Genomic DNA, 26312 nt, shown 5'->3' with positions numbered 1-26312 from the left:
CCATTATAGCACCATAACGATATTACCTTTGATGTCCATAACATTATTCTCGATTTTTGATTGATTGCTGACTTTAACTGCAAGTGGTAATTTCCAATAAAACAAGCAGTTTTCAACCTATTATAACCAATATTTAGTATTTTATTAGAGTATTAAAAATATTTAATTATTATTAGCATAATTTAATCATATTTAATTATATCTTTATTTAGTTAGTAAGGAAATACTGTTTATTGTATGGGTTAATGGGTTTAAATAAAAAACTACAAAAAAAAGCTGAAAAATTTAATTTCCTTGTAATAAAACGAGTTTGGGAAAGTTTTCACTAAACACGCAAAAAATAATCACTTATCGGCTTCTCTTGTGCGGCCTCGTTACTTTAATGTTGCTGAAGCGTTATTATAGGGCTTTGTTTTGTTCTAAATAACTTATCAAAACAGCCTTTTCGGTAGCTTCATGCTTACAAACAAGTACGCCTTATGAATATTAAAATACGCCCTTTTATAATTCGCCTTACTTTGCTCAAATTCTCCTTTTAAGTATTTAGAATATTTTAATTTAAATCGTTGAGGCGAGGGAGAAAAACCTAAGGGCAAAATGCAAAGTTAGGGAATAAACTGACTTGCTGTCAAAATTCGTTTTGTCACTATTGAAATTAGAAATTAAGTGTTTTTTTGCCATCCAAAACTACGTCGTAATTATAATTGTTAATATTTTTGGTAAACAAAACTAGGTCTTATTTTATGTTGTCAAAACTTTTGATGGTAGAATGTAGCCAGGTCGACAAATGGCTATCATGAAAACAGACGAGTATAGGAACAGAAAATAAAATCAAACCAATAAAAACATGATACCGTAGGGCGGCCATATAAAACTATTGTGTAGATTCAGGGCACGAACGTGAGATGTATCGATGTTTCAAAACAGGGCTCGTTCGAACGATCTAACAAAACACGTCAAAGCTGATGCCCAATTGAGGCATATTTCCCCTCGGCTAGCTCATCACGATCATTAAAATTGTCCACAGATTACACACGAATGACTATTGAATAAAATGGAAATTTCAACTGTTGTTGGTAACCCAAACAAAAAATAGTGAGTGAAATATGGAAAAAATTAAATTATTTCAGAAAGCGTTGGGTAGGTTTACTTCAATAAAATGACACGTTGCCATCTGTAGTAAACGTTTAGATGCCCGGGAGCCCCGCCAAGGCTTAATTACAGGCCTCAAGTCCCCAGGGACGTGGGGCCCCCGTTCTCTTTTCCTTTCGATCATCGATTTCAGCAAGAACAATTTACACCCGCCTAAATTCAGTTCAGGCTGTTTTGCTTAGCAGATTATTTTATGCACGTGAATGTGTGAAGCCGAAAACCGACATGGTTCCGCAAAAAACAAAACTAAACTGATGCCATAGAAGTAAATAATGCAAATTTAAAAGCTGGCAATACAGAGCCAACACTGCGGTGTGCGGCTTTTAGCAAAATCGAAGCTGTTATACATTACATCGATCCAGAGCCCAGTCAGACGGAAACCACCATTGGAAATGTTGTAATGTCCCAAATTAACTGGAGTGCCTTCCGTGCTTTTTCACCAAAAAGCTCCGCTAATTCCCTTTCAATTCCTATTTTTGAACGGGGATGACAAGGCTGATAACCATCACCATTGTCCGTTATTGTATTTTTGCTTTTATTCGTTTGCGTGTCTTTGTCATGTTATCTCACTATTAAGACAACACCTAGAGCATAATCGATCCAAAGCTCGCTATACAACATAAATAGTTGACGGAAACACCCAAGGCAACAATCAAATGTTACGCTAAAATACGAAGGGGTTGAAAATTGTATTTATTTCTTTGTCCACGCCTGTTTAAATTCACTGCTTAGTAATGGTGGCTGAGTTTTTCACAACTCCCTTAGACCCTCTATTATAACACGATTAACATTTGTATAAAACAGGGAACACGCAAATAGGCGACCAGTCGGCACCACCCTATATAAAAACGAAATAGAACACCCTGTATTTTGTAGATCATACATTTGTATTCAGTACCAGTTTTAGTTACTTGTATAGTAGGAAAATATACTTTATGGTCTGAAATGGTCTATACACTGTCTGAAAATAACGGGTGTAATCATTTCCCTATAGAAGCCACAAACAGAATCGGTTAGAAGTCCTTCCACTTTTTGCAGAATTAACACAAAAATGTGACACATTTTAGAACTCATATCAAATCAAATGATGCTTGTTAACTTCATTTACATTGTTGTAACAGTATTGAGTGTCAAACTAATTTTTAACATACAGGGTTGTCCAGTTTTAAATGTCAATAATCCACTATCCGATAGTTCATCAAAAAATAAGTTGACATATATGCATTATGTCATTTTGCTGAAAAATGATTCCTAAGGAAAATACTCTTCTCCAAAATCGATTTTTTTGTATAATTGTCAGACCGTTAGAGCAATTTTGATGAAAATTTCAAACTAGTAGGTACTTATGAAATGAATGCTCATTATGTGATGTGAATAACGTTTGTCAAACTTGTTAAGTGGCGTACAGAGGGATGGTGTTCATTTTCCCACTCACACATATTTTCTACGCTGACTGGATATTTCCCAAAAATTAGATTTTTTTTATTTCCTTGTTCAATTTAAAAAAAGATAAGTTTCTCCAATAAAATTTTAATTAAAAATTTCTTTTATTAGATAACCGAGTTATTACGTTTTAAAGCCCAAAAAAGAGAGATATCTCTACCGATCAATTTTGGTACAAGGACTTGAAACTGATGCTCATTAGCGGGTCTTAAAGCTACTTATAAAAAACCCTTCATTATAATCAATTATCATCCCTTTGAGCGAAGTCCAGAGGTATAAAAATTAATGTAGCTCAAAATAAGTGACGGATAAAGCTGTATCCACTTGAAAAACATTGATGTATGCACGTAAGATTGAAATTTTGATCCGATAAAATAAGTTCAATCTTCTTTTCGAAATGGATTGTACCAACGAAGCCGATTGAGGATCATGTTTTTAGCGACGTGTACAGGTTTGAACACCATTCCGGATCGAAATGACAACAAAGACATGTAATCAACACATTAGTAGATGTGTAGACAACAATATGAGTTTTACCAGTTTTACATAGTTTCATACTTTCCAAACCTCGTTTCACCCTCACGTCATGCGCTTTTAATTACTATAACAATATGCAAACTTTGAGAAAATCAGTAGTTTTTGAGATATTTGCAATATTCCAGACTTTCCTTGTCCATAAATTGATTTTTAAAAAATTATTGAAACCTTTCTTTGGAAAAGAGTAACAAGCAAACAGCAGATAGTATTTTATTACGGTAAGACACTATAATATACATTCCATTACTGTGTCAAGACTACCTACTATATTTGATAAATTTGCAGTTATTAAAAAAAAATTGTCTACTCACACTAGTTGAAAACCTTTTAAAATCTTCCTCTTCATCCGTAGATGAAGACGAAAATAATGATGTTTTAAACAATATATTTTAGGGATGTGCTGGAAATATTTTTGATATGTTCCGCTAATCATACAAAATATCAATCAGTCAATTGCAAGTAAGTCGAAATTCTTTAAAAATAACATTTGTTTCAAAGTAGTAGGTACTTAATCATCTGATCGATTTCTTGATCTGTGGAAATAACCTTTCCGAGGTTCGAATCCAACTGGATGTGGAACAATATTTTGTCCAAAAAGTCAAAATGCCCAAAATTACTTTTTATTGTTATTTAATTACACTGAATTAAATTCACTATTACTCAAGAGATAACATAATAAATTTTTATCTGCAATAATAAATGCAACTAAAAGCAAAACTGAAAATGTAAATTGATGAAAGAAACTGTGGAGAGAAGAATTTGGTTGATATTATAATATTCCTAAATATATGTATAAACGAAATGCGAAATGTAAATTCAGTGGATTTAGAAACACAAATAGTAAAGATTTTGTAGAAAGCAGTTATCCTTCCTTTTTTAAGGAGCAAAAGCACAGGCAGTTGGAAGGACGTCATGATGGCGAGGCGGGGCTTCGCCCTATAGGAAGGGAAACATTTGCCCTCATTGGATGCCAACGTCCCCGCCTATCAACTGTTATCAAATATTGGTCGACAAATAGTTACTGTTTGTTACATGTTTAGATACCCAGATGGGCGCTTTAGCTGAGAACAGTTACCGAGTATAGTTTACCATCTGAAAGAAGTTTTAATAATGCTGCTACACCAGCTGATTATTTGACCTAGAAGTTAGTGGTAATAGTGTCGTGCTAAATTCAAAGTGAAGTGTTCAACAAAGTCAAAATGTGCAGCAATGAAAGTCCAACCAACACATCCCCGCGACTTCCAATCCCGTTTCCGTTGGATGCTAACGGACCAAGAGCTTTGTTGCCAATAGATCATTACAGACTGCAACTTTATCAATATGCTGTAGCGGAACGACTCAGGTATCCACTTTTAAACCCGTTCCAGTCACCACTTACTTGCTACCCGCTGTTTCCAAGAGCTTTACAACCTGAAGAACCGAAACCCCAACATAGCTACATTGGTCTCATCGCCATGGCAATTCTCAACTCTCCAGAAGGAAAATTAGTATTGTCAGACATTTACCAGCATATCCTTGATAACTACCCTTATTTCCGAACGCGAGCCCCAGGATGGAAAAACTCAATCCGTCACAATCTCTCCTTGAACGATTGTTTTATAAAAGCGGGGCGCAGTTCAAGTGGCAAAGGACACTTCTGGGCAATTCATCCAGCTAATATTGAAGATTTTCGGAAAGGAGATTTTCGAAGACGTAAAGCTCAAAGAAAAGTCCGTAAACACATGGGTCTGGCTGTTGAGGAAGACGGGGCTGATTCACCCAGTCCTCCCCCTTTATCCGTAAGCCCTCCAGTACTACCTGGACCGTCCACCTCGGTATTTCCAACTTCATCAACCGTTCGAAGCACCAGGAAGCGTCAGTTTGACGTCGCCAGCCTTTTAGCACCAGATTCTGGAGAAGACACCACAGAAGAAGATATAGACGTAGTGTCCAGTGACCAGCACGATGCAGGAGAGGCAAAGTGGCCTATGTTCCCAATAGTGAATTACTACCAAGCTTTGTTGCAAGCTAGACCGACGGCAGCCTCTTCAATAGCTGATCCGACGCACAATGTGAGTCCAGACTCTTAAGTTTTTACTGTTGAATATAGTTGTTGCACTACAAGAAATTCTCGATAGGTTAGTTCAAACTTTAATGATCTCTTTTAAGTGTTATATTAAAAGTGCGACAAATTTTTAATTTACAATCACCACCAAATGAAAACAGCTATTAGGTTTATTGGCAGCTGGTTCATTATAAAATTTTAGGTAATCGTAAATGTCCATTCATGTATTACTGTATGTATGTATATACAAAATTAAGTCATCTTTTAAATACATAGATGTTTAAAACATCCTCAAAGGGTTGTTTTTTCATTCTTAAGGCATTGACCATACTTTAGTTGAACAAAAAGTGAATTGGTTCATTTTACAGTTTCAAGTAACAATTTAAAAAATGCATGTTGGACGATTTTAAAACCAAATAAAAAAATTGCAATATTATCACGTATTTTCGGGTATATAACCTAAGTTCTAGAAGCGTATTTTCAAGAAGCAAAAGCACTTATTTCGTTATGCTGCAATTCTCCTGACGGTAAATATTCAGGAATACAGAGTAGACCAAAAATAAGTTACCCTACCTACCTCAAATCTGTATATTCTGCATCAAAATTTAAGTATACACTCACTGTCACAAAAAATGTCGAGAAAATTGTTTTCCGTGTAATTAAATAAAAAAATGTATTTAAAAAAACTAAAGTTTATGGTCGTAACTTACTTTTAGACCACTCTGTAACATAAATTTACCTTAAACCAAAAAGCGCAGTTAAAAGCATTGGTAAAAGTTTATTTGCGCCTATATGTGGGTTTTTCCAAAAAATTAGTTCCATAAAATGTAATGTGTAGAAATATCACATTGCAAGACCAAAAAGTGGTTAAAAAATTATAAAGTTTGTAGAAAAACGTACATTTGTCAAAACATTAAAATTTCAAAGTTAATGATTGCACAAACATTAGACAAAGTGGAAAAAATAAGATGTTACAAAAATATTTATAGCTAAAAAATCAGATTTAGAAGACTACGTAGAAGGTATAGCAAAAAAACACTAGAAAACCAAAAATAATCACTCAAAATGTGTCTTTGAATATAAAATTGACTGTTCTGTCACAAGCAAAAGCAATTAGATCATCTTTTTCTTTTTTGCATTTTTATATAAATTTTGAATACTCTGAATATCTAAATTCTTCAACCTAACCCAACATTTATCTCAACTGCCGGCCTTTTTGACTTCATTTAGTTTATATGCGTGGTTGCATAACTAAACAAACTAACATTTAACATTGACGTCACTGCAAACATATTATCTGTGACAAACTTTGTTTTTTAGAGATAAGTTTGTCAGAGAGACTGCGGTTTAATTTCCCGTAGAAGATTATACAGTGTGTTTTGACATTTCTAAATAAGCTTTATTAAAATGTTAATTATATTGACCAAGCTTTATTTAAGCAATTAAACATACATTACTTAGTCTTCAAAATTTATGAAACATGGTGAGAAATAAAAAAAACAAAATGAATATTCAAAATTGCAAGATTTAAGATGCCTGAAAATAGTAGTCAATTAGTATTGTCTATTATGAAAAGTTTATAATCCAAAACTCAACTTCTTCTTTTTAATATAATTATTAGACACTCTAAAAATAAGCAGCAGAACTGCTCTGATCAATATATTTACTTTAGTAAATTTGTTTCTAAAGTATGGTCAATTTCTCACTTACCAATGCTCGTTTAATATATAAATTATAAACAATTTCATGATTGAAATAACTATAAATTATTACCCAATACTGTGACCTAATTTAACTTCCAAGCATCGTGGAAAATCGATTTCCTGCCTGGATAATTTAAATATAGAAAACGTCTTAATTCTTTAGGTTACTGTTGCAATTGTGTAATTTGTTTATTTATTATTATAGTGCCTATTATATAACAGGGTTACTTTGTACATATATGGCGTTTAAGTGCAGAATTATTGTTAGCGTATCTACCAGTACTGATGCTATTGTAACTATTTGTACATAGATTATGATATGATGATAATAATAATAAATTATTTAAAATCTTACTATATTTGATGTGTTTTTATTTCCCCAAAAGCCACCTGCATACTTTTTTTAAGAAAAAAACTTATTTAATAATACTTTTTCTGTGTAAGGTTGAAGCAAATTTTCGCCTTACGCATTTTTACGTATCTGTAAAGTTTACTTGATTTTTGTTTCATATCGAAATAGACATCTCTAAATAATTCGGTTAAAAACTTTTTTTTTACATTTTGGGAATAAAATTAATTCAAATTTAAAAATTCTTAGGTAAAATGTGAGATTCTGCCACAAAGTAAATAAGACCCAATTCTGCTTACCATCAATGTGAAGTATAATGGCCAATCCCATAACGATGCTATCTTAGTTCAAGCCAAATTCCAACTTAACTCTTTACAGAGAAATTTTTTCTCTGTATTAGGTCCAATTCTGTTTACAACTATCAATTCAAACCATTACTTTCATTTTGTTGTTTGTAGTTTATTGGACAACCAAGCTTTATGGAATTAAACAATATTAAAACATTTTCTATGTACATTGAAGTTCAGTTACAATTAAGTATAAACGGTCAGTATGAATAATGAAAAGAAATCCAATTAAAAGAACACTTAACTAAAACATTTCATTACAAAGAAATCTGAATAATCTCGGTATTGTTATATGTATTTATACACACACAAAATATTATTGTGTTTAATTAGAGATGATTTGACTGAGTTACCAGCACAAAGAATCAAACGCAGGCTGAAACTAAAAGAGAAAGAAGTTGCAAGTCACTTTTTAAGCGCACTTATTGAAAAGTATACAATTTTGACAAGATCCGGGCTTTGTTACAGAAAGTGTTCGCCGACAAAGCCATTTCGAGAAAATGAAAGCAACTTAGATCTTTTAAGTGACAACCATTGTTTATTTCGACGTAGGTATTTGTTTTTATAAGACCAATGAAATATAAGACGTCATCTTTCATAAGAATCTATTGTGATTTTTAGATTGTAATTCCAATATTTTTACTCACCCCCACTTGGGCTTTTATAAATGCGAAACATAACAATGGAGAGTTTAATGAAGTTAGCTGTTTGTGACAAATGGCGAGATAATTTAATTCAGGATGAAAGAATAATTATGTTGTATTAACATTATGCATTTCGAGTTTATGGTACTTGTAGGTGAGCTAGTGCAAACAATATTAAGCAAACGAACGTGAAAAGAAAATACATTACGATACCACTAAAGAATAATTATTCCTAACTGTTTGTTACAAAATTCTTTCAGCTTAGACAAAATTGTCAAAAAAATACTTTTCTACTAGTATATCAGCATCGGAGTGTATAATGTTTTAATCAAGTTTTGTCCTCTATTGTAGCTGTTTTCACTGCAGCTGCAATTCAATTCATTGTATACTAGCGTGGCAATACGTTTTAAGCGCTTATTAAATTCTCTCGAAAATCTCATCAAATGACAAACCAAAATGTGATTGAGTTCTCCTACATCAATGTTTCAAAACACAAAATGTTAAGTGGGATTCAAAATTAATTTACCTTATTTGCCCGTCGATAATTAAGTTTACTTGTAAAAGGGTTCGGAAAGCGATTCACATACTATCGGGAAAGTATCGAAATTTGCACATTATTTACAATAATATTATAAGAAAATAATTGTTAAATTTAGTGATACATGTTGGTAGCTCATTAAGTTGGCAACCAACTATACCACACTATGTCAAGGTGACTTTGTCACATGATCATCGATTTAAAAACAACAATGATGTCACGTGTATAAATGTCAAATGATTTGGTATAGAGCTTGCAGAACGAATTTGACGTCAGCTTCTTTTAGTTTCTTTTAAAATACGCAATTTGTAATACCTAATAAAAGATAAAAAAAAAATAGGAAAACATAAAGGTACAGAAATACTTATAAAAATAATTTGCTAGTGCATAAGTCTCTAAATTAAATGAGGAAAACAAAGTGGCAAAGATGATGATATACAAAAAAGCAGAAATATCAAAATATTTGAAAACTGTCACTAAATAGTATTCTCTAGTTTCCTCCAATTTATTTAATAAAATTTACGAACACACAAAAAAAAGGACATAAAAAAATTAAAATTGCCTAAATTAGCCTAGAGCTAGCTTATCTGACTCAAATAAGAGTTTATTTAGAAACTTTGATAAAACAAATGTCCAAATTGTTGGTAATGAATCTGCTTTAAGTAGACATTATGAGGCTTTTAACACTTCAAAACGTACTGTTGTATACACCGGAATTGTTCAGTAAAGATTTTGTTTTTTTTTGGCTACTAACAGTCAAAAATTTGTAAAGAGCTGTCAGAACAAACATAAACGGAAGTAAACCTGTGCTAAAGGGACAGTTTAACCAGCAGGAGGTAAAAATGTAGCGAAAACCTACTCTATGTACAGATAAATCCTACCTAAAGAGCCCCATTCAGTGATTAGAGACCTTTGTGAATGAATTTAACTTAAGATCATAATCGGTTTAAAGCCAGCTTATGTGGTCAAATACAGAGGATATAACTTGTATAATTTGTGTGTGAAGTTTCTAAAACAGAAACTGGGGACTGGTTAATATTATGGGTTTTAAGAATTCATGAAGCATATTGATGATAAAAATGTGCACAGTATTTGTCAATGTTTTCCATAAAGTTTCCGCATGTGCTTCATGTATAAAATTTATATATATTCGCTAGGGAGACTAATCCTATATTCAAGTCGTGTGCTTCATAAGTAACATGCGTTTTGAATTTTATATGGTGTAGGAAATAAGATCAAAAACAATTTTTCTCCTTTAAACATAGTTAACGATATAACGTTTTTTTTGTCAGTATTTGCGACTTCAAACTCCCCCAGCATATTTTGATTTAGTAACATTATTCCTTACAAATTGGCATTACAATTGAAATTCTACTAAAAGCTCGTTTTGTGTGTCATACAGGAAACCCGAAACTTCCTAATAAATCTCACGCGTATACCTCAAATGTTATTTAACCAAACACAGCCAGCTCGAGGGACAATGAAATCGAGCAATATTTGATATTTTCAAAGCGAAATCTATATTTTTCAAGAGGCCTATTAAAATTCTTACACCTGCCATATACAGAGGTTCTAATAATAACAAGGGACAAATAGTGACCTTTTTGAGTAACATTCGGTAAGTATGTAGATTTCGACGATAACATTCAGTGGATGAGTGACAATGGTGTGATGCAACAAAGGGCCTATTTAATACTTCCGTACTAAAATTATGTTAGTAAAATTACTGAAATACATGATTAATACAGAAATTTGTTTAAAGAAATATTTTAAAGGTGGTGGTAGTTAATAAGGGATTACTGTCTATTCATTTAGTACGTCCAAAACGGAATCCATATTTCTCAAAGAGACTTCGTTGTAAATACGAAGAAATGTCATAAAGTCAAACACACACAACATATTACTCGTCTGAAGATGCCTTAGTAGGCAAAACTCGAATAACAATTCTCTTAATAAAATAATTTGAGGCTTTGACTTTGTCTCATTTGTTCGTATTTGGTATCTAGTGTTTTTAAGGTTGTTGCATGTGAAATTACCAATAATTTAATAGTTTGGGTACATAATGCCAGAAAATTAGAAAAAACTGGAAAAAAAGATGTAAATTAAAGATTCCCGTTACTGTACCAGCGCACAAATTTAACTAGAATAACAGAAAGACTAATACAAATTCCAACCAAATTGGAAAACAACCAACAGAACTGGACCATACTAAATTCTCTTTGCCTCACAAGACAGACAAGACAATCTTGTTTTCTTTCTCCATCGACGACTCTACTCGAACACTTACAAACATAACACAACTAAGATGATTATAAATGTAAGAAAATGTAATTTTAGGTTAAGATAAATTTTTGTAACACTTTATTTTAGATTATTGATTAAACTTAAAGTAAGCCTAAACCAACAAATGTACACAAGGACAGAAAGACCATTCCGGTCGATAGCCTATTTCGTAATGAAATAAAGATTGTTTTTATATACAGGGTGGCGCAATAGTGTGACAAAGTCCCATATTGTTGTTGGTTTTGATTTTTCTAAAAAAATCATTATGTAAAAGTTGATCATAATCATCAATTTCTCGTAATAAAGTAATGAAAATTGGCCTAAAGGAAGTCAAAACTGTAAATAAAAGCTCAAATAGGCGTAGAAAACATTGCGCCTTACAAGGTGTTTTGTACAGAGCGTCCAAGTTAGGAAATTTGAAAATCGGTTAATTCGATTTTTTTAAATGGAACACCCTGTATTTGAGGGTTGCATATTATTCTCCGGTCAATTCTCTTTAAGTTTTATTAAGATGTCTCTATACCTATCTTTGCTTGTTTTGGCGCTATTTTAATTTTTCTGAATTATTGCCCAAAAAACGCGTAAAAATAAATAAATTAATGCAATATTGCTTCAATTTTCTAGTTTGCCATGAAACTCACTGACATAATGAATGTCAAACTTATTATCGATTTTGCTGTCAATTTTATTGTTGATAGGTACCTACTTAATTGTTTGCAATTAATAAATAACTAAGTTTTATTTATGAAAATTAAATATGAATTTTTCAAAATCAGAGATGGTTGACATAATTTTCGTGTTGGGTGCTAGTGACAAAAATGCATTATTGGCTAAAAGAATCCCATTCTTATAGGAATTTTATTAGATTATTTCACCAAACAGTTAAGTAACCTACTGAGAACCCTTTATTACAGCCTGGAAAATGTTTCTGCATAAATCAACTCTGACAAATTTCTGCTAAAACCTCTCAAACCTACAGTTTAAACGCATTTTAGAGATACAGGTTTTAAAAAAAAATGTTATCACAATTATTTCCGGGAACAGTTTAAATAAATTACGTTTAATAAATAAAAATAAATTATTACCGTTTATTCTGCAGTAATTAAAATCAAACGTGATTGTACATTTGTTATTGAAGAAGTTTAAAAATGTTCAAAGAGTGAAACGAGGGAGACCCGCCTTTTTGATGCTAGTGCTGCCTATTAGGATGTTATTGAATTATTCAGATCTGCACGGTGGTGTGAAACAGCGAATAAACGCTTAATAATGTAAACCTCACCCTCAAAAACTTCAAGGGAGCAGACTAGATGCATGGAGGCTTTTTCAAATCCTCTTTCAAATATTAAACCGTGAATGAAATATGTGATATATTCGGTAATTGCATTCAAATTAGTTCTAATTAGTTGTATGGGTTTTATGCAAAATTTCTAATTCAGTGTTGGAGGAAGTCAATTCAGGTTAAAGAAAAATAGTGTAGTTTGGTTTTTGGAGATAGAAGGAGAATGCCAAGCGGCGGTTGTTATTTTGTTTCTCGTTTCTTTGTCGCATTGTGCCACGTCCCACTGTCTGTTTTCATGCTTCTAGACTTTTCGAAACAACTTTTCTTTTGATTTCAAAGGCCCTATACCTATAGACAGTCATTCCTTTGAATTTTTTTAACATTTTCAGAACTAGCTCATCATTTATATCGAAAAGACTCGATGTTGACTAGCATTTTTCATTGTGTATATTGATACAAGACAAACAAAAGTAACCGAAGAACTTGGACAAATGCTGGTAGCAGTGCTTTTAGAGTGTTTATTGTAAGTGACCTCCCAGGATAGGAAGCTGTTAAGATGAACTGACACTCCCAATGATTCGGCTAATATTGACTTTGCCTCCGTCGTGTTGTTTTTGAACACCTTTTGGCTGTTGTGTCCCTGTATATGCAAATAACCATCTTTCTTTTGTTCACCTATACGTGACAAACTTGTTTATTTTCATACATCAAAAGATTTTTGTTACTGTGGTTAAATCTTTAACAGACAATATTCAGACTACGCTTTCATGTTGTGATCAAACCGTTTCCCTCATAACACACAGCAAATATCAAAAGTGGAAACGCGGTTTCTTTGAATAGAAACCATCGCTATCGATTTTAGGGCATATCCAGCTCTCAGGTATATTTTAGCACTTAGAGTTGTGGCCCGTCCCTTTGCCGGGGTGTAAACTGGTTAATTTATCCGGGCTCCATTTTGTCGGTTCTCGTTTGTAATTTGTAGGCTATCCTAATTGGTTGTCATATGTTGTTTTTATCGAGCCTGTGCTTTTATTTTAAACTAACACATCATTCAGTTGAGTGGTTTCTTCGCGTAGGTTGTAATTTCGGAAGCCGATGCTCTTTCAGAAATCAGTACCGGTACTTACTTTGATCAGAGATAGGCTCCACCACTTGGCTTAAAAAGCCACTTAAAAGCCCATACCATCTTTACAATGCGAATTATATGCCCGGCTGCTTTTTTAAAAAGTAATTTCAATCAAAAATTCATCCATGATTTACAGAAATTATTCAGTCCAGATTATTTGCTAGTCAGGTATTCAAATTCACTTTGTCATGGCAACATTAACCATTCACATTTAAGGTTCAAATATCATCAAGCTGCAATTAAAATGCCTTTTCTGTCGCAAAAATGAGTTACAAATTTAATAATAACCAATAAACCATGCAGTGTAGAGCCTTTGAATAAATGATGACGGTTACAAAAAATCAAGTTACATTATATTGAAATTTCTCATAATAAGAGGTATTTATACAGGGTGGTTTAAATTGATCATAAGAATACTTAAAGGGTGGAAAGAACATAAAAAATAAACACCAAAATATCATGTAAACTAGATTGAGAAGTGCTCCCTAAAGAAGCTAACGGGCCCAAAATATGTGCCCCAAAATACAGTTTTTCTTAAATTTCAATTCCTAAAAAAAATGTTTCATTCAACTTGTTCAGTTGTTTCAGTTTGTGCACCTTTTTTGCTCACAATTTTGGCTACAGGGCAGAGATGTAAAATTTCCGGAAAATTAAATTTATGGAAATTTTTCCAGAAAATGTTCGGTAATTTTCCGGAAAAATTGGAAAATATGAAAATTCAAAAATAATTAGTTTTTTACATTTTTGTACTATTAACCTGAAGGTATTCAGGCAGTTGGTTCATTTTGAAAATAAAAAATGTTCACTTAAAATTTCTTGACAAAACTTCAGACCTGAAACGTTCTTGAGATATTGAGCAAAAAACGAGAGTCAACTTTCACGCCCTCTAGCGGCTAAACGGGGCCACTTAGCCGTGCCCGCTCAACGTTATGTGACAGCCCCGTTCATTAGCTTTCTTTGGTTATACGGTGGTTTTATACAGGGTGTTTTAAATAAGCGAGTTATGGACGATTTTCTGGAAAAGTGCACCAAAATTTAGCTCAAATTGGGAATTTCTGCTTTCGGCGAGAGTGGTCAGGTAATTGTCCAATAATCCAATATCGATTCAAATAAAGTTTAATGTACTTTTATTTAATCATTTAGATGTCTTAAATTATCTCATTATAATGCATGATAAGTTTGACAATAACAATGACAAGATTGACAGTGGTTTTCCCTATCATGGAAAATTTTCATTTAAACATGAAATAATTTTCCGGTAAATTTCCAAAAATGGAAATTTTCCGCCTCGAAAATTACCGCTTTTACATCTCTGCTACAGGGTGACTCAAAAATAAGTTACGATCATTAACCTAACGTTTATTTTTTCAAATAGAATCACAAAGGTGCATGTGGTCCGAGAAGATGCAATTTAGGACAAAATTAACCAGGATTCAACAGAAACAGTAGAAATGTGAAAACACCGGTGTTCTAATTCTTGCTTTTGTTCATTCTTTCTAATCATTACGTTTTCTTGTTATTATTTTTGATATTTTAAGACAAAATCAATCTTTCAAGACTGGCTTTGGAATCAAACATGTCCATATTAATAACCGCTTATTGACATTTGACACCTAACAGGGATTAATTCTGTTAAACTCTCAAAGTTCAAATTGATAAAGAAATTGAGCTTAAAAATGATTCAAACACGTGACACTGATTACAATTTTAAACGTAAAAATGTTGCGGAATGTCAAAGTTTAAATTCCGTTAAACAGTCAGGTGATTCTGAAAAAGTCAAAATAATTACGTGACCCTAATAACTACAGTTTTGAATTTTAAAATTGTCTGGGACGTCAAATTGAAGCTGTCAAAGATTAACCCGAAAAAGCTGAATTTGAAAAATATTAAAGCTGTCACTGTGCTGTCACGTGACTCTAAGCAATGCTGTTTTAAAATTGAACATGTTGCGGACTCTACGAAATTGAAATTGCAACTACCATTGATGAAATGTTAACAGGATAAAACAATTGATGTTAAAATGATAGTCACTGCCTCAAGCTGATAACAATTGATATTTGAAAACCTCCTCATTTGCACCCACCCAGTGCAAAAAAAATATCAATAAACAATGTTCTTGGATTTGTCTAAGGCTTCTGACAGTGTTGACCATGAAGTGCTGGTGTGTAATTATGGATGACCAATAATGCTGGCAAACAAACTGTCATTTCACTGTCACTTTATTTGAAACTCTCATTAATTTTTGATCATTTTGCTTATCTCCACAAGAAAAAAGCAAAAATTATGAAAGAAAAACACCCACTTTCCCCTAACAGAACTTTTGTCTGGATTTCTCTGAACATGGTGAAAAATCTAAACATATAAAAGGGTGCAAAAAAGGGATCGGTTTGAAGAACTCTTGGTGGTATTTACAGAAACATCTTATAGGTTCACATTAGTTGAAGTAGTGTTACCGTTAAGAAAAACACCCCAAGCATCAAGAGCGATCATTAAAACATCGCCCAAAGATATAAAGTAAAATCTTGACCGAGTTGAATAATCCATTGTGGGGCTGATGTGATGTCTTCCACCCCGACGAGTTGCAATAGCGATTGTAATTGTATTTATTGAACTGTGTAGAAATTAGTAAATAATTGTATTCCTCTAAATACAGACTTGCTTTATCTGAATACGATTGTAAACGTGCAAGTCTCCTACTGGGAGTTAGTTACACTTTCGTGGTCGGTTTTCAATGTGTTTGGCACCCCTCGAAAGTAACGCGTTCGAATCAACACCTATGATTCTTTGTTCATGACTTTTTATTATTTGTTGGTACTCGTGAACAAAAGTAGTGTTGAATAATTGCTCAACCAGACGACCTAACAACCAACTGAAAATGTTACAATATAAAAGCCTCTATTTTTTATAGAGCACGTCTCAATTTTTACCATAGAAAGTTAGTATTTATTTTTAGGTTCACTTGGGATTATTATTCAAGTAACTGTTGTACTTAACTACTCAATTTTTTTGTAATTTAGTTGATATACAGGAATGATGATTTTAAGGTGTCAATTATGGTTGTGATGTCATTGATCAAGCTCTATAACCACTCTGAAGATGGTAAATCAGTGGATTGGGGATAAGCAAAACCTCTTACCAAATAAAAAAATCACTTATTATTAAATTACATTAGAGGTAAGTCCAATAAAACAGAAAAACAAAATGACTAACTCACACAGCATACCTCGCATTAGTTAATAAATCAGAATGGCCCAATTAAGTGAAATTGTCTAAAGGTCGTATTCATTTATTTCTGTGTATTTCGTCGTGCAAGGTTCCCGTTCGAATGGAGGTAAAAGCGACAAGAAGAATTAGACTTGTACCACATCAGGATAGTGGAAGAGTTCGGTATGTGTCAGTTTACTGCTAATTATCCGTAATTAGCAATAATTGCTCCTTAATTACATTCGTATAAACAAACTTTTTAGATGGTGTGTTGGTCATGAAAGGAAGTGGCAAACATGGTTAAAATGGATGGTTTTCATACCAGCAATACTTCTATCCATTGTTGTAGTGTTGATTTTTGTGATTAGATCCAACTCAAGCTTTCCAGATGGAGGTAATTGTTAAATTTACTTATTCAAAACTGCAACATTTATATTTTAGTTTCTACATCTAACGTTTCGGAACAAACTAACTTATCGCTGGCCGATCATATGGGCCAAAGGCAAAAAAGGGACGAAAGATTTTCGTCCCTTTTTAAACGTTGTTACAAACTTTACTTAAAGCTCCATCCAGATAGAGAATCGTTTTTGGATAGTGAGAACAACAGAGGACGGAAACTCAATTACCTCGACGAGAATCCGTCGAATTTCGAAAGAAACTTTCCAGTTTACTTCGGAGAAAATCAAGACAAACATCGAACGTTGGAAATTTGTTTGAAAAACTTTGGTGATCAATTTCAAAGAAGAAAACGGCACAAACGTAACGTTGGTGAAGGTAACGAAGTCAGATTCTGGACCCAAAAATTGGACATAAATGATGTGCGCATAGGACAAGGTAGGCAAAATCTATTCTCTTGTTTTGGTTTCAATTCATAAATTCTTTTGAAGCTAAAGCAATGAAATCATTCATGAACCTCAACGTCGATCCCTGCGACAATTTCTATGAATATGCTTGCGGAAATTGGGAAAAACAGTTTGAAGTTCCACCAGACAAGGCGTTGTTTGGCACCTTCGAAATGGTTAGAGATAATTTAAACCTAAAACTCAAAGAACTCTTAGAAAGTGATTTTTTTGAGGTACTTTTGTAGTAATACTGAATAAACAGTAAAACTGAACTAAATGATTTTTCAGCCTCTAAATGTGTCTTCACAGTTTAAGCCTAATTTAAAAGACTTTATCGAAGATGAGTACAGTGGAATGGATAATTCAGACGCAATATCTAAAGCTAAGAAGTTCTACAAGTCTTGCATGAAACAAGGTATGGGATTTTTGTTTGAAATTTTTAAAAATGAATTATTATTAAGAAAAAGTATATTTGGTTTTATACTAACTAAGTGGAAAACTATTAACCACTGTAGGCTTATGTGGACATACAAGAGTATTTCCTAATTATTCATAAGAACTCAATGGAAACAAACTTGTAAGTGACACAAGATTGAAAATTGAGTTGATAACAAGATATAGTTCCTGTGACTGACAGATTTCTAATAATTGTTCTCTCTCCATATCATTGAGTTTCGTATACCAAAAATCAAACAAAATTCTAACGACGTCACAGCTGCCAGAATTAACATTCCTGAGAATTAGATTAGTTTACATTGAGATTATCATTATTTAAACATAATTCTACAATTTACGTAGATATTATAGAAAAACGTGGAGAAAACCCCCTCCAAAAACTCTTAGAAGAACTTGGAGGTTGGCCAATACTAAACTCCAACTGGCAATCTGATAATTTCAATTTGATGTGGATTATGTCCAAGCTCAGACTACTGAACAATGACATTTTAATATCGCAATGGATTGGACCAGACATCCAAAACTCAAAGAAGCATATTATTCACGTAATGCTTGGTTTTTAAATATAGCTTGATTCAAATAAGTTGGTTACAGATCGATCAAACAAGTTTAGGATTGCCCAACCGAGCGTATTTTTTGGATCCAAGTAACCAAAAAAGCGTGAAAGCTTACAAGACTTTCATACTTACTGTAGCTATGTTACTGGGAGCTCAAAGTAATGTGGCAAGGAAAGATGTGGAGGATGTTGTAAAATTTGAAACTAAATTAGCTTCGGTAAGTAAGTAATTGATGTGTTGTCAAATAAAAATACATTTATACTGATTAATTGACTCTATGTAATTATTAATGTGTCTTTGTATTCATTTTTTAGATACTCTCGTCTCAAGAAGATAGAAAAAATATTCGTGGAATATACGAAAGAATGACCATAAAAACGTTCATGGAACGATATCACAGTTTCGAGTGGTTAGATTATTTTAGAACGATTTTAGGTAAAGATATTGACTTGAACTCAACCGTTGCATGCTATTGTGCCAGATATATAGATCAGCTCCTAATTCTATTAAATAACACTAATCCAAGGTAATGTCCGTATAAATTGACGTACTGTTATGTTCAATTAGGAAAGCTACAGAACTTAAAAAGTGCACTCTTAATTCCAGAACAATTCAGAATTATTTACTTTGGAGATTTATAAGACACAGAACATCAAATTTGGACAGTCGTTTTTTGGACAGTGAACAAAAGTTAGTATTCTCAAACCTTTGATGACAATGCTTTCTAAATAGTATGTAAAAGGAGATTATAGAAAAAGTCCCCATTTTGATTCCTCCTTGTCTTATTTTAATTAAACCTCCTTGAACATACTTATGAAAAAAAATTTTTACTGACTGGAAAGTAGATTTTACAGGTCGCTTTTAGGAAGAGAAAATCAACCCCCAAGATGGAAATTTTGCGTTTTACAAACCAACATCAACATGGGTATGGCTTTAGGAGCCTTATTTGTCAAAAACTACTTTGATGAAAATAGTAGAAAAGATGTTAGTATTTTAATAACATTTTAAATAAATGAAATTTAAAAGTTGGTTTGTATAGACAATCAAAGTAACTGAAGCTATTATGCAAGCTTTCATAGACACTCTAAATGGTAAGGATTGGCTGAATGAAGACACAAAAAAGCGAGCTGTAATGAAAATCGAAAATATGGATTTAAAAGTTGGATTTCCTGATTTTTTACTTAACATCACTGAGCTTGACTTAAAATACAGTAATGTGAGGATTGATGAGAATTACTTCTTCGAGAATGTGCTCAGCGTTTTGAGGCAGGCTAGCAAAGATGACCAGAAGAAAGTTGGATTGTTAGTGGATAAATTGGCTTGGAACACTGCCCCTGCAGTGGTTAATGCCTATTACAGCAGAAATAAAAATCAAATAAGTAAGCTAAAAATCTTAGCAGTTCGTACTGTAATTAACTTTTAAAACATCAGTGCTCCCAGCTGGAATTTTGCAACCACCAATTTACCATAAGTATTTTCCAAAAAGCTTAAATTTCGGAGGTATAGGAGTCGTTATAGGGCACGAAATTACTCACGCTTTCGACGATAAGGGCCGTCTTTTTAATCACGATGGCAATCTAGAATTGTGGTGGAACAGCGAGGCTATTGAAAAATTTTATTACAAGTCGCAATGCATTATAGGTAAGTACAAAAAGGCTTATCAGCTTTAATGGGTATGCATAAGACAGGTTGTAGATCAATATGGAAAGTACACACTGTCAGGTAGTTTAATACCTTTAAATGGAACTTTAACTAAAGGGGAGAACATTGCTGATAATGGTGGACTTAAACAGGCATACAAGGTATTTTATTGACAATTAAAAAAATAAAAATTTAATAAAACTATTGCAGGCTTATGAAAGTTGGCTTAACAATAATCCAGGGGTGGATGAAACTCTTCCAGGACTAAATCTGACAGGACCTCAATTGTTCTTCTTAAATTTTGCCCAAGTAAGTTATTTCAAAGTCACCCTTGTAACAAATAACTTTTTCGTAATTATTGTAGGTGTGGTGTGGTAAATACAGAGTGGAGGCAGTTAAAAATCAATTAAAAACTTCAGTACATTCTCCTGGCAGATTTCGGTATGTGTGACAAACTAATCTTTTTAACAAAAACCGTGAGAAATAAGTGAAACTTTAGGAACAGAATTAATAGCTACAGAGTGTTAAAGATTAAAAGAAAAATCTCAAGACATGTCAATATTTCTTTAAATACAAAAAAGTTTAATTGAATTTCACTCAACAAATAAGTGCTTAACCGTACAGGTTGAGCCATCTGGTGGTTGAATAGTTCAACCCTTTCTAGTAACTCTGCTTTTTGTCAATTCCTTTTACATTCTGTTATCCGCATATATATGACAGTTCCACAGAGCTCCGTTAGAGGGTGCTTTCCAAATTTCTATTTTTGAATTTGTAACATTTTTAAAACTGTTATTTTATTTATTTTTAGAGTAATTGGAACTCTGAGCAACTCTCCAGAATTTTCCAAAACATACAACTGTCCCAAAGGATCACCAATGAACCCTCCACAAAAGTGCGACTTATGGTAAAAGCACTCAACACTATAGCATATTTTTTTTAATAAAACTTTTTAAAAATCTGTAAAAATCGTTTATTTGCCTATACAAAATTCGCTAAAAATTACATCAAGAATTTCTTCAGACGTCACAGTACCGATTAGTTTACCGATATTTCTTAGAGCTTTTCTGAGATGTTCTGCCATAAGTACCAAGTCAGCGGCGTCGTTTTTGGAGGCTTCTGTCAGGAATTTCTCCAAATTGATTTGGCATTTGGTAATTTGTTCTCGGTGTCGTATTTGGTTCATACTTGGATGTTCCTGGCTGGGTTCACCACATCTGTGAAATATTGGGTTCTAGTTAGGCTTATGGACAAGCTAATAATTAATCACAAATTGAGACTATTAGACTTATACTCACAAAACTTTCAAACGTTCTGTCAAATTATCAACTAAATCAGAAATCCCTTCTTCATTTTTGCATGACATCTTCACCAAACCTTCTCCAACAGGTTCTCTCAAATTCTCAGTGTCCAAATCAGTTTTATTCAGCACTACTATACATTCTTTATTAAATTCTAACTGTCCCTCTTGGGTCATAATAAGACTTAATCCAAGATCTTTGACATATTTTTGAACATAATTGGTAAAACTTGGGTTTTGCTGAGTTTTGTGCCATTGAGAGTAATTGACAAAATCTGCTACTAATATCACTAAATTAGCCTTTTCATACATTTCTTTAGCCCTGGAGATCCCTTCTATTTCTATAACATCTTGAGAGCAATTTCGCAACCCTGCAGTGTCAGCTAGAACCAGTGGATACCCTCCAATGTTTAAAGTTACTTCAATAACATCTCTAGTTGTGCCAGATATAGGAGTAACTATAGATGCTGGTCTTTGACAAAGCAAGTTCAATAAGCTACTTTTACCTACATTAGGTTCTCCAATTATTACAGTTTTTACACCAATTCTCAGCATTTCTCCTTTCCGGCCATCCTTCAAATGTTTCTTAATCATTTCAGTCAAAAACTTAATATCTTTGACTACCCCATCAATAAGGTCATGATCTAGAGTCTCAGTTTCATCAAAGTCTATATGAGCTTCAATATTTGCTACTGAATGTTTTAAAGTATCCCTCCATTTATGATATAGATTACTAAGAGAGCCTGATGACTGAATATATGCCTTTAAAACTAATAACATATTTATATCTCTTTAGATAATGTTTATAAAAACTAACTTGCTTCCTTTGAGCTTCAGTTTCAGCTTGAAGGAGATCAGCCAGTCCCTCAACTTCAGTTAAATCAAGTTTTCCATTTAGGAAAGCTCTTCTGGTAAACTCACCAGGCTCAGCAAGTTTAAAATCAGGGAGACTTGCCAAAGCATCTAAAATTCCATTTACTACAGCCACACCTCCATGAACATGAAACTCACAACTGTCTTCTCCAGTGAAACTTCTAGGTCCTAAGCATATCATAAACAGACATACCTACTTGAATAAAAGTCAAAAACTTGCCTGGAAACCACAAAACTAATCCTTTATCTATGACTTCAGTATAAACTGGATGTCTTAAGCTCCTTAAAACGGCAGTACGAGGCTCAGGTAATTTTTTCAAATTGCCTAATTTTGTTACAGCAAAACTTGCTTGACTTCCAGTCACTCTTATTACAGCTACACCACATTTTCCCAAACCTATTATGAGAGGGATTAAAGTAGAATACTAGGTATGGATGAGGTATTTACCAGAAGACAAAGCAAACACCGTAGATTTGTTTCTGGAAGTTGTTTTTGTATATGAAGAAAATTTAAAAGCAAAGCGCAATTTTAACATTCTGCGCTAAGAAAGAATAGAGTTATCTTATAGTATCAGAGCTGCACATTTAAAAAATCGATTTATGTGCATTTTGATGCATTACCACTGCGCCCAACTAGTACAATAAGAGAATATTGTTTGTTTATTTTGTATATATTTTAAATTTAAATTTTATAAATTATAAATAAAAATAAGGTTAAGGTTAGGTTAGGATCATAGAGAAACGTCACATGGCATGGCAGAGAAGGTATGCAACCGGCAATATTAAAGAAACGTTCTTCCTGGTTCTGTTTTTTATCTGGATGTTTTTTTTTAGATATGGTTACACTTGCAAGGTTTTTATTGTAATTTAACTGAGTGTTATAGGGATGTAAGCCACCGAGGACGTTATCATCGTGTCCCTTATCCAAGGTGGTAAAGTGAAGGGTTAAAAATAGATATTAATACTGCAGTTAGGCAACCAGAAAAACGAGAAGGAATGCGTAAGTGCATTCACCATGTGTCAAGATTTTTTTATTGGTAAAAAACTATTCCTGGATATTCAACACAGATGAAACTCGGTTTTGCGGTAGCTAAACCTGAAATTAATGCTCTAAGCAGTTAAAAAGGCATTTTGAAAAAAATATTTGGCTTCAAAAAATATTATCTTTTTGAAATCTTGTTCAAAATATATTGGCTTTTAATTAATTTTAACTTTTAACATATAGCGATTGCGGTTTCATACCGACGTCGTTGCTAAAACTCGCAACCTAATATTCTGTTCACACACAACAAGTGGTTATTGTTCGATTTTCTCCGTCGTATTTTTTCATATCAAATTATATGTAATTATTTTGTGAAAGGTGAAACTGAGAATTAATCTTTATTCTTTAGTAGTCAATCAACTGCTAAGTTGGTCGTATTTTAATAAATATGGGTTTCTGCAATGCTGTTTGTACTTCTGCCGTTCGATTAGATGGAAAAACTGCTGTTATTACAGGCTGTAACACTGGGATTGGTAAAATGACAGCTAAAGACCTTTTTGAAAGAGGTGAGTGATTTGTAATTCTACCCCCTGACACACAAAAATCATAATAAGGTAATGCCATTATTTTTAAGTAATACACAGCCTTTACGAATTAAAGTAGGTCAAGGTAAAAAAGTCTGTAACAGGAAATTGTTGTTAATAAAAGTACATGTTTTTAGGTGCTAGAGTTATAATGGCATGTAGAAACAAGCAAAAAGCTACAGAAGCTGCAAATGACATTAAATCATTATGTAAATCAACCTCAAATGTGGGCGAATTGGTAGTAGAAGAATTGGATTTGACCAGTCTAAATTCAGTCAGACAATGTGCTAAAACCCTCTTGAATAAGGAAAATCGGATTGATTTGCTAATAAATAATGCTGGAGTGATGACCTGTCCAGAAAGTAAAACACAAGATGGCTTTGAAACTCAATTTGGCACTAACCATTTAGGACACTTCTTGCTCACTTTGTTACTTTTGCCTAAAATTGTCCAGAGCGCTCCATCCAGAATTGTAACTGTTTCATCTAAAGCTCACGAACGTGAGTTTCTTTAATAAATTGCAATTTAGTTTATTAAAGATTTTTTTGTTCTGCAGGGGGTACAATAGATTTCAACGATTTAAATTGGGACACTAGAAGCTACAGCGCATTGAATGCTTACGGTCAAAGCAAACTAGCTAATGTCCTGTTTACCAAAGAGCTCGCTAGAAGGCTTAAGGGTAATGTAATCACTTAATCATTTTGCAACTTAATTAAAAAAAAACATTTTTTCCAGATGCAAACATAAAAAACGTTACAGTATATAGTCTACACCCAGGAGTAATAAAAACTGATTTAGGAAGGCATCTTTCAACTACGTATGGGTGGTTTGTGCGCTTTCTTGTTAGCTTAGCCGGTTGGGCACTTAAAACTCCAGAACAAGGCGCTCAAACCACCATATATTGTGCCGTAGATGAGAAATGTGCTAATGAGTCTGGTTTGTATTATGCAGAGTGTGCTGTAAAAACTCCTAGCAGACTTGCCACAAATGAAGATGATGCTAAGCGATTATGGAGCGAAAGTTTAAAATTAGTTGGTTTACCCGAGAATTATGACCCTTTAGCTTGACAATATTAGATCAATGCTTCAAGTACCAATGCATTTATAAAAACCAATTTCTATTAGGTTTTATGAATGCAGTCAATGCTTCAAAGTTTTTTATCACAATTTCTGTAAATTTGATATAATAGAAAGTTATTTATGTAAAACTTGAAATTAATTATCCCCCCTCTATTCTAAACGGATGCGTTATTACTATATGAAATTAGCCAGAAAGAAAATGAATTAGTCATGTCACAAAACTAAATAACCTACTTAATCTAATGTGTGTCTAACAACATTCAAACTACGCATCTTGAAAACAAGAGATCAGCATCAGTCTCTTTATGGATATCAATAAGGCATCTGACGGCGTTTGGCACAAAGGACTACTATACAAACTACACAAACTGAACATACCTAAATACTTAATCCACATTATTAGAAACTTAACTGGAAAACAGGCAACTAGAAATACGTATAGACAACACCCTTTCCTTTTATTCCTGAACAAGGACTACCACAAGGGTCGCCTTTATCACCCTTCCTCTACAATATCTACTGCCATGACATATACAACCACCACCTACTTGACAAAAACTACATAAGCAAACATGACTACATTCTACAATATGCTGACGATACTGCACTCATAGTTCATGCCAAAACTACGGCAAAAGCTGTAGAGGAAGGAGCTTCAGACATTAACAGACACCACGACGGCATGGTTCTACAAATGGAGATTAACACCAAACCCCACGAAAAACCAACTACTCTTACCAAATCACAAAATAAAAGACAACTCTCCCATAATAACAACAGACAGTAACGTAACTACACCAAGACAAGAAATAAAATACTTAAGGATAACACTTGACCAAAAACTCAAATTTACAAAACATGCACCACAAAACGTGAGAACTGAAATTATTAAACGAACTAAACATTTCAGAGCTCTTACGTACAAGAACAGAGGTATAAGCACAAAAACTGCAATTAAAATATACAAATCTATTTGCAGACCTCTACTCGACTACGGACACATACTAAGACTCGAAACCCGCTACATAACCCATCTAACGAATTACTCTAGGAACAGACACAAATAACAAAAATAACAGAACGATTAACGAAACTAGAGGCAAAATGGAAAGGCAACCCCCACAACTGGACAATAATAAACCCCCTCTCCCTCACAGGACCAACTAGACAATCTCCTTTCCCCAATATACTCTGTTGGAGCATTTTACCTAAAAAACGGACTAACTGTTAATTTTAACTTTTTTTTTGTAAATTTGTTGTGCTTAATGTAAATACATTAAGCTTTATTTCTGTTACATTGGCAGAAAGACCATTGTAGGACGATAGCCGTTTTCCTCGGATATACAGATTGT

At 33.3% G+C, this 26312-nt stretch overlaps 4 protein-coding genes across 6 annotated transcripts; 3 read left to right on the top strand and 1 right to left on the bottom strand.

Annotated features, from left to right (window-relative positions):
- The first annotated feature begins 4206 nt into the window (after positions 1-4206).
- Positions 4207-5299, top strand: LOC145739052 (uncharacterized). The gene has a single exon (XM_081994370.1). It carries the CDS (start codon positions 4332-4334, stop codon positions 5199-5201), a length of 870 nt encoding a protein of 289 aa, XP_081850496.1. The 5' UTR covers positions 4207-4331; the 3' UTR covers positions 5202-5299.
- An 11379-nt stretch (positions 5300-16678) lies between these two features.
- LOC145739287 (neprilysin-4-like) lies at positions 16679-21111 on the top strand. Of its 3 annotated transcripts, none has more exons than XM_081994785.1 (16): positions 16679-16832; positions 16913-17043; positions 17091-17483; positions 17537-17667; positions 17780-17906; positions 18290-18492; positions 18542-18721; positions 18819-19030; positions 19111-19194; positions 19350-19488; positions 19544-19883; positions 19936-20145; positions 20200-20306; positions 20356-20454; positions 20510-20586; positions 20954-21111. In XM_081994785.1, the coding sequence occupies exons 1-16, from the start codon at positions 16771-16773 to the stop codon at positions 21051-21053; spliced, it is 2595 nt and encodes an 864-aa protein (XP_081850911.1). In that variant the 5' UTR covers positions 16679-16770; the 3' UTR covers positions 21054-21111. The 3 variants fall into 3 exon arrangements, with proteins under 3 accessions (XP_081850911.1, XP_081850910.1, XP_081850909.1); XM_081994784.1 differs by having other exon boundaries at positions 17537-17724; positions 19359-19488; XM_081994783.1 differs by having other exon boundaries at positions 17537-17724.
- Positions 21102-23058, bottom strand: LOC145739288 (5-taurinomethyluridine-[tRNA] synthase subunit GTPB3, mitochondrial). Its single transcript, XM_081994787.1, has 5 exons — positions 22764-23058; positions 22536-22712; positions 22260-22483; positions 21441-22204; positions 21102-21359 (listed from the first exon to the last, which is right to left on the bottom strand). Exons 1-5 carry the CDS (start codon positions 22849-22851, stop codon positions 21116-21118), a joined length of 1497 nt encoding a protein of 498 aa, XP_081850913.1. The 5' UTR covers positions 22852-23058; the 3' UTR covers positions 21102-21115.
- Positions 23059-23579: 521 nt separating this feature from the next.
- LOC145739289 (retinol dehydrogenase 13-like) lies at positions 23580-25088 on the top strand. The gene is made up of 4 exons (XM_081994788.1): positions 23580-23863; positions 24019-24381; positions 24438-24560; positions 24617-25088. The coding sequence occupies exons 1-4, from the start codon at positions 23746-23748 to the stop codon at positions 24946-24948; spliced, it is 936 nt and encodes a 311-aa protein (XP_081850914.1). The 5' UTR covers positions 23580-23745; the 3' UTR covers positions 24949-25088.
- The last annotated feature ends 1224 nt before the right edge of the window (positions 25089-26312 follow it).

Source organism: Ips typographus, linkage group LG16 (genome assembly GCF_016097725.1).
Source record: "Ips typographus isolate SLU linkage group LG16, UJ_Ityp_2.0, whole genome shotgun sequence".
NCBI lineage: Eukaryota > Metazoa > Arthropoda > Insecta > Coleoptera > Curculionidae > Ips > Ips typographus.
This window is presented reverse-complemented; position numbering and strand designations above follow the sequence as displayed.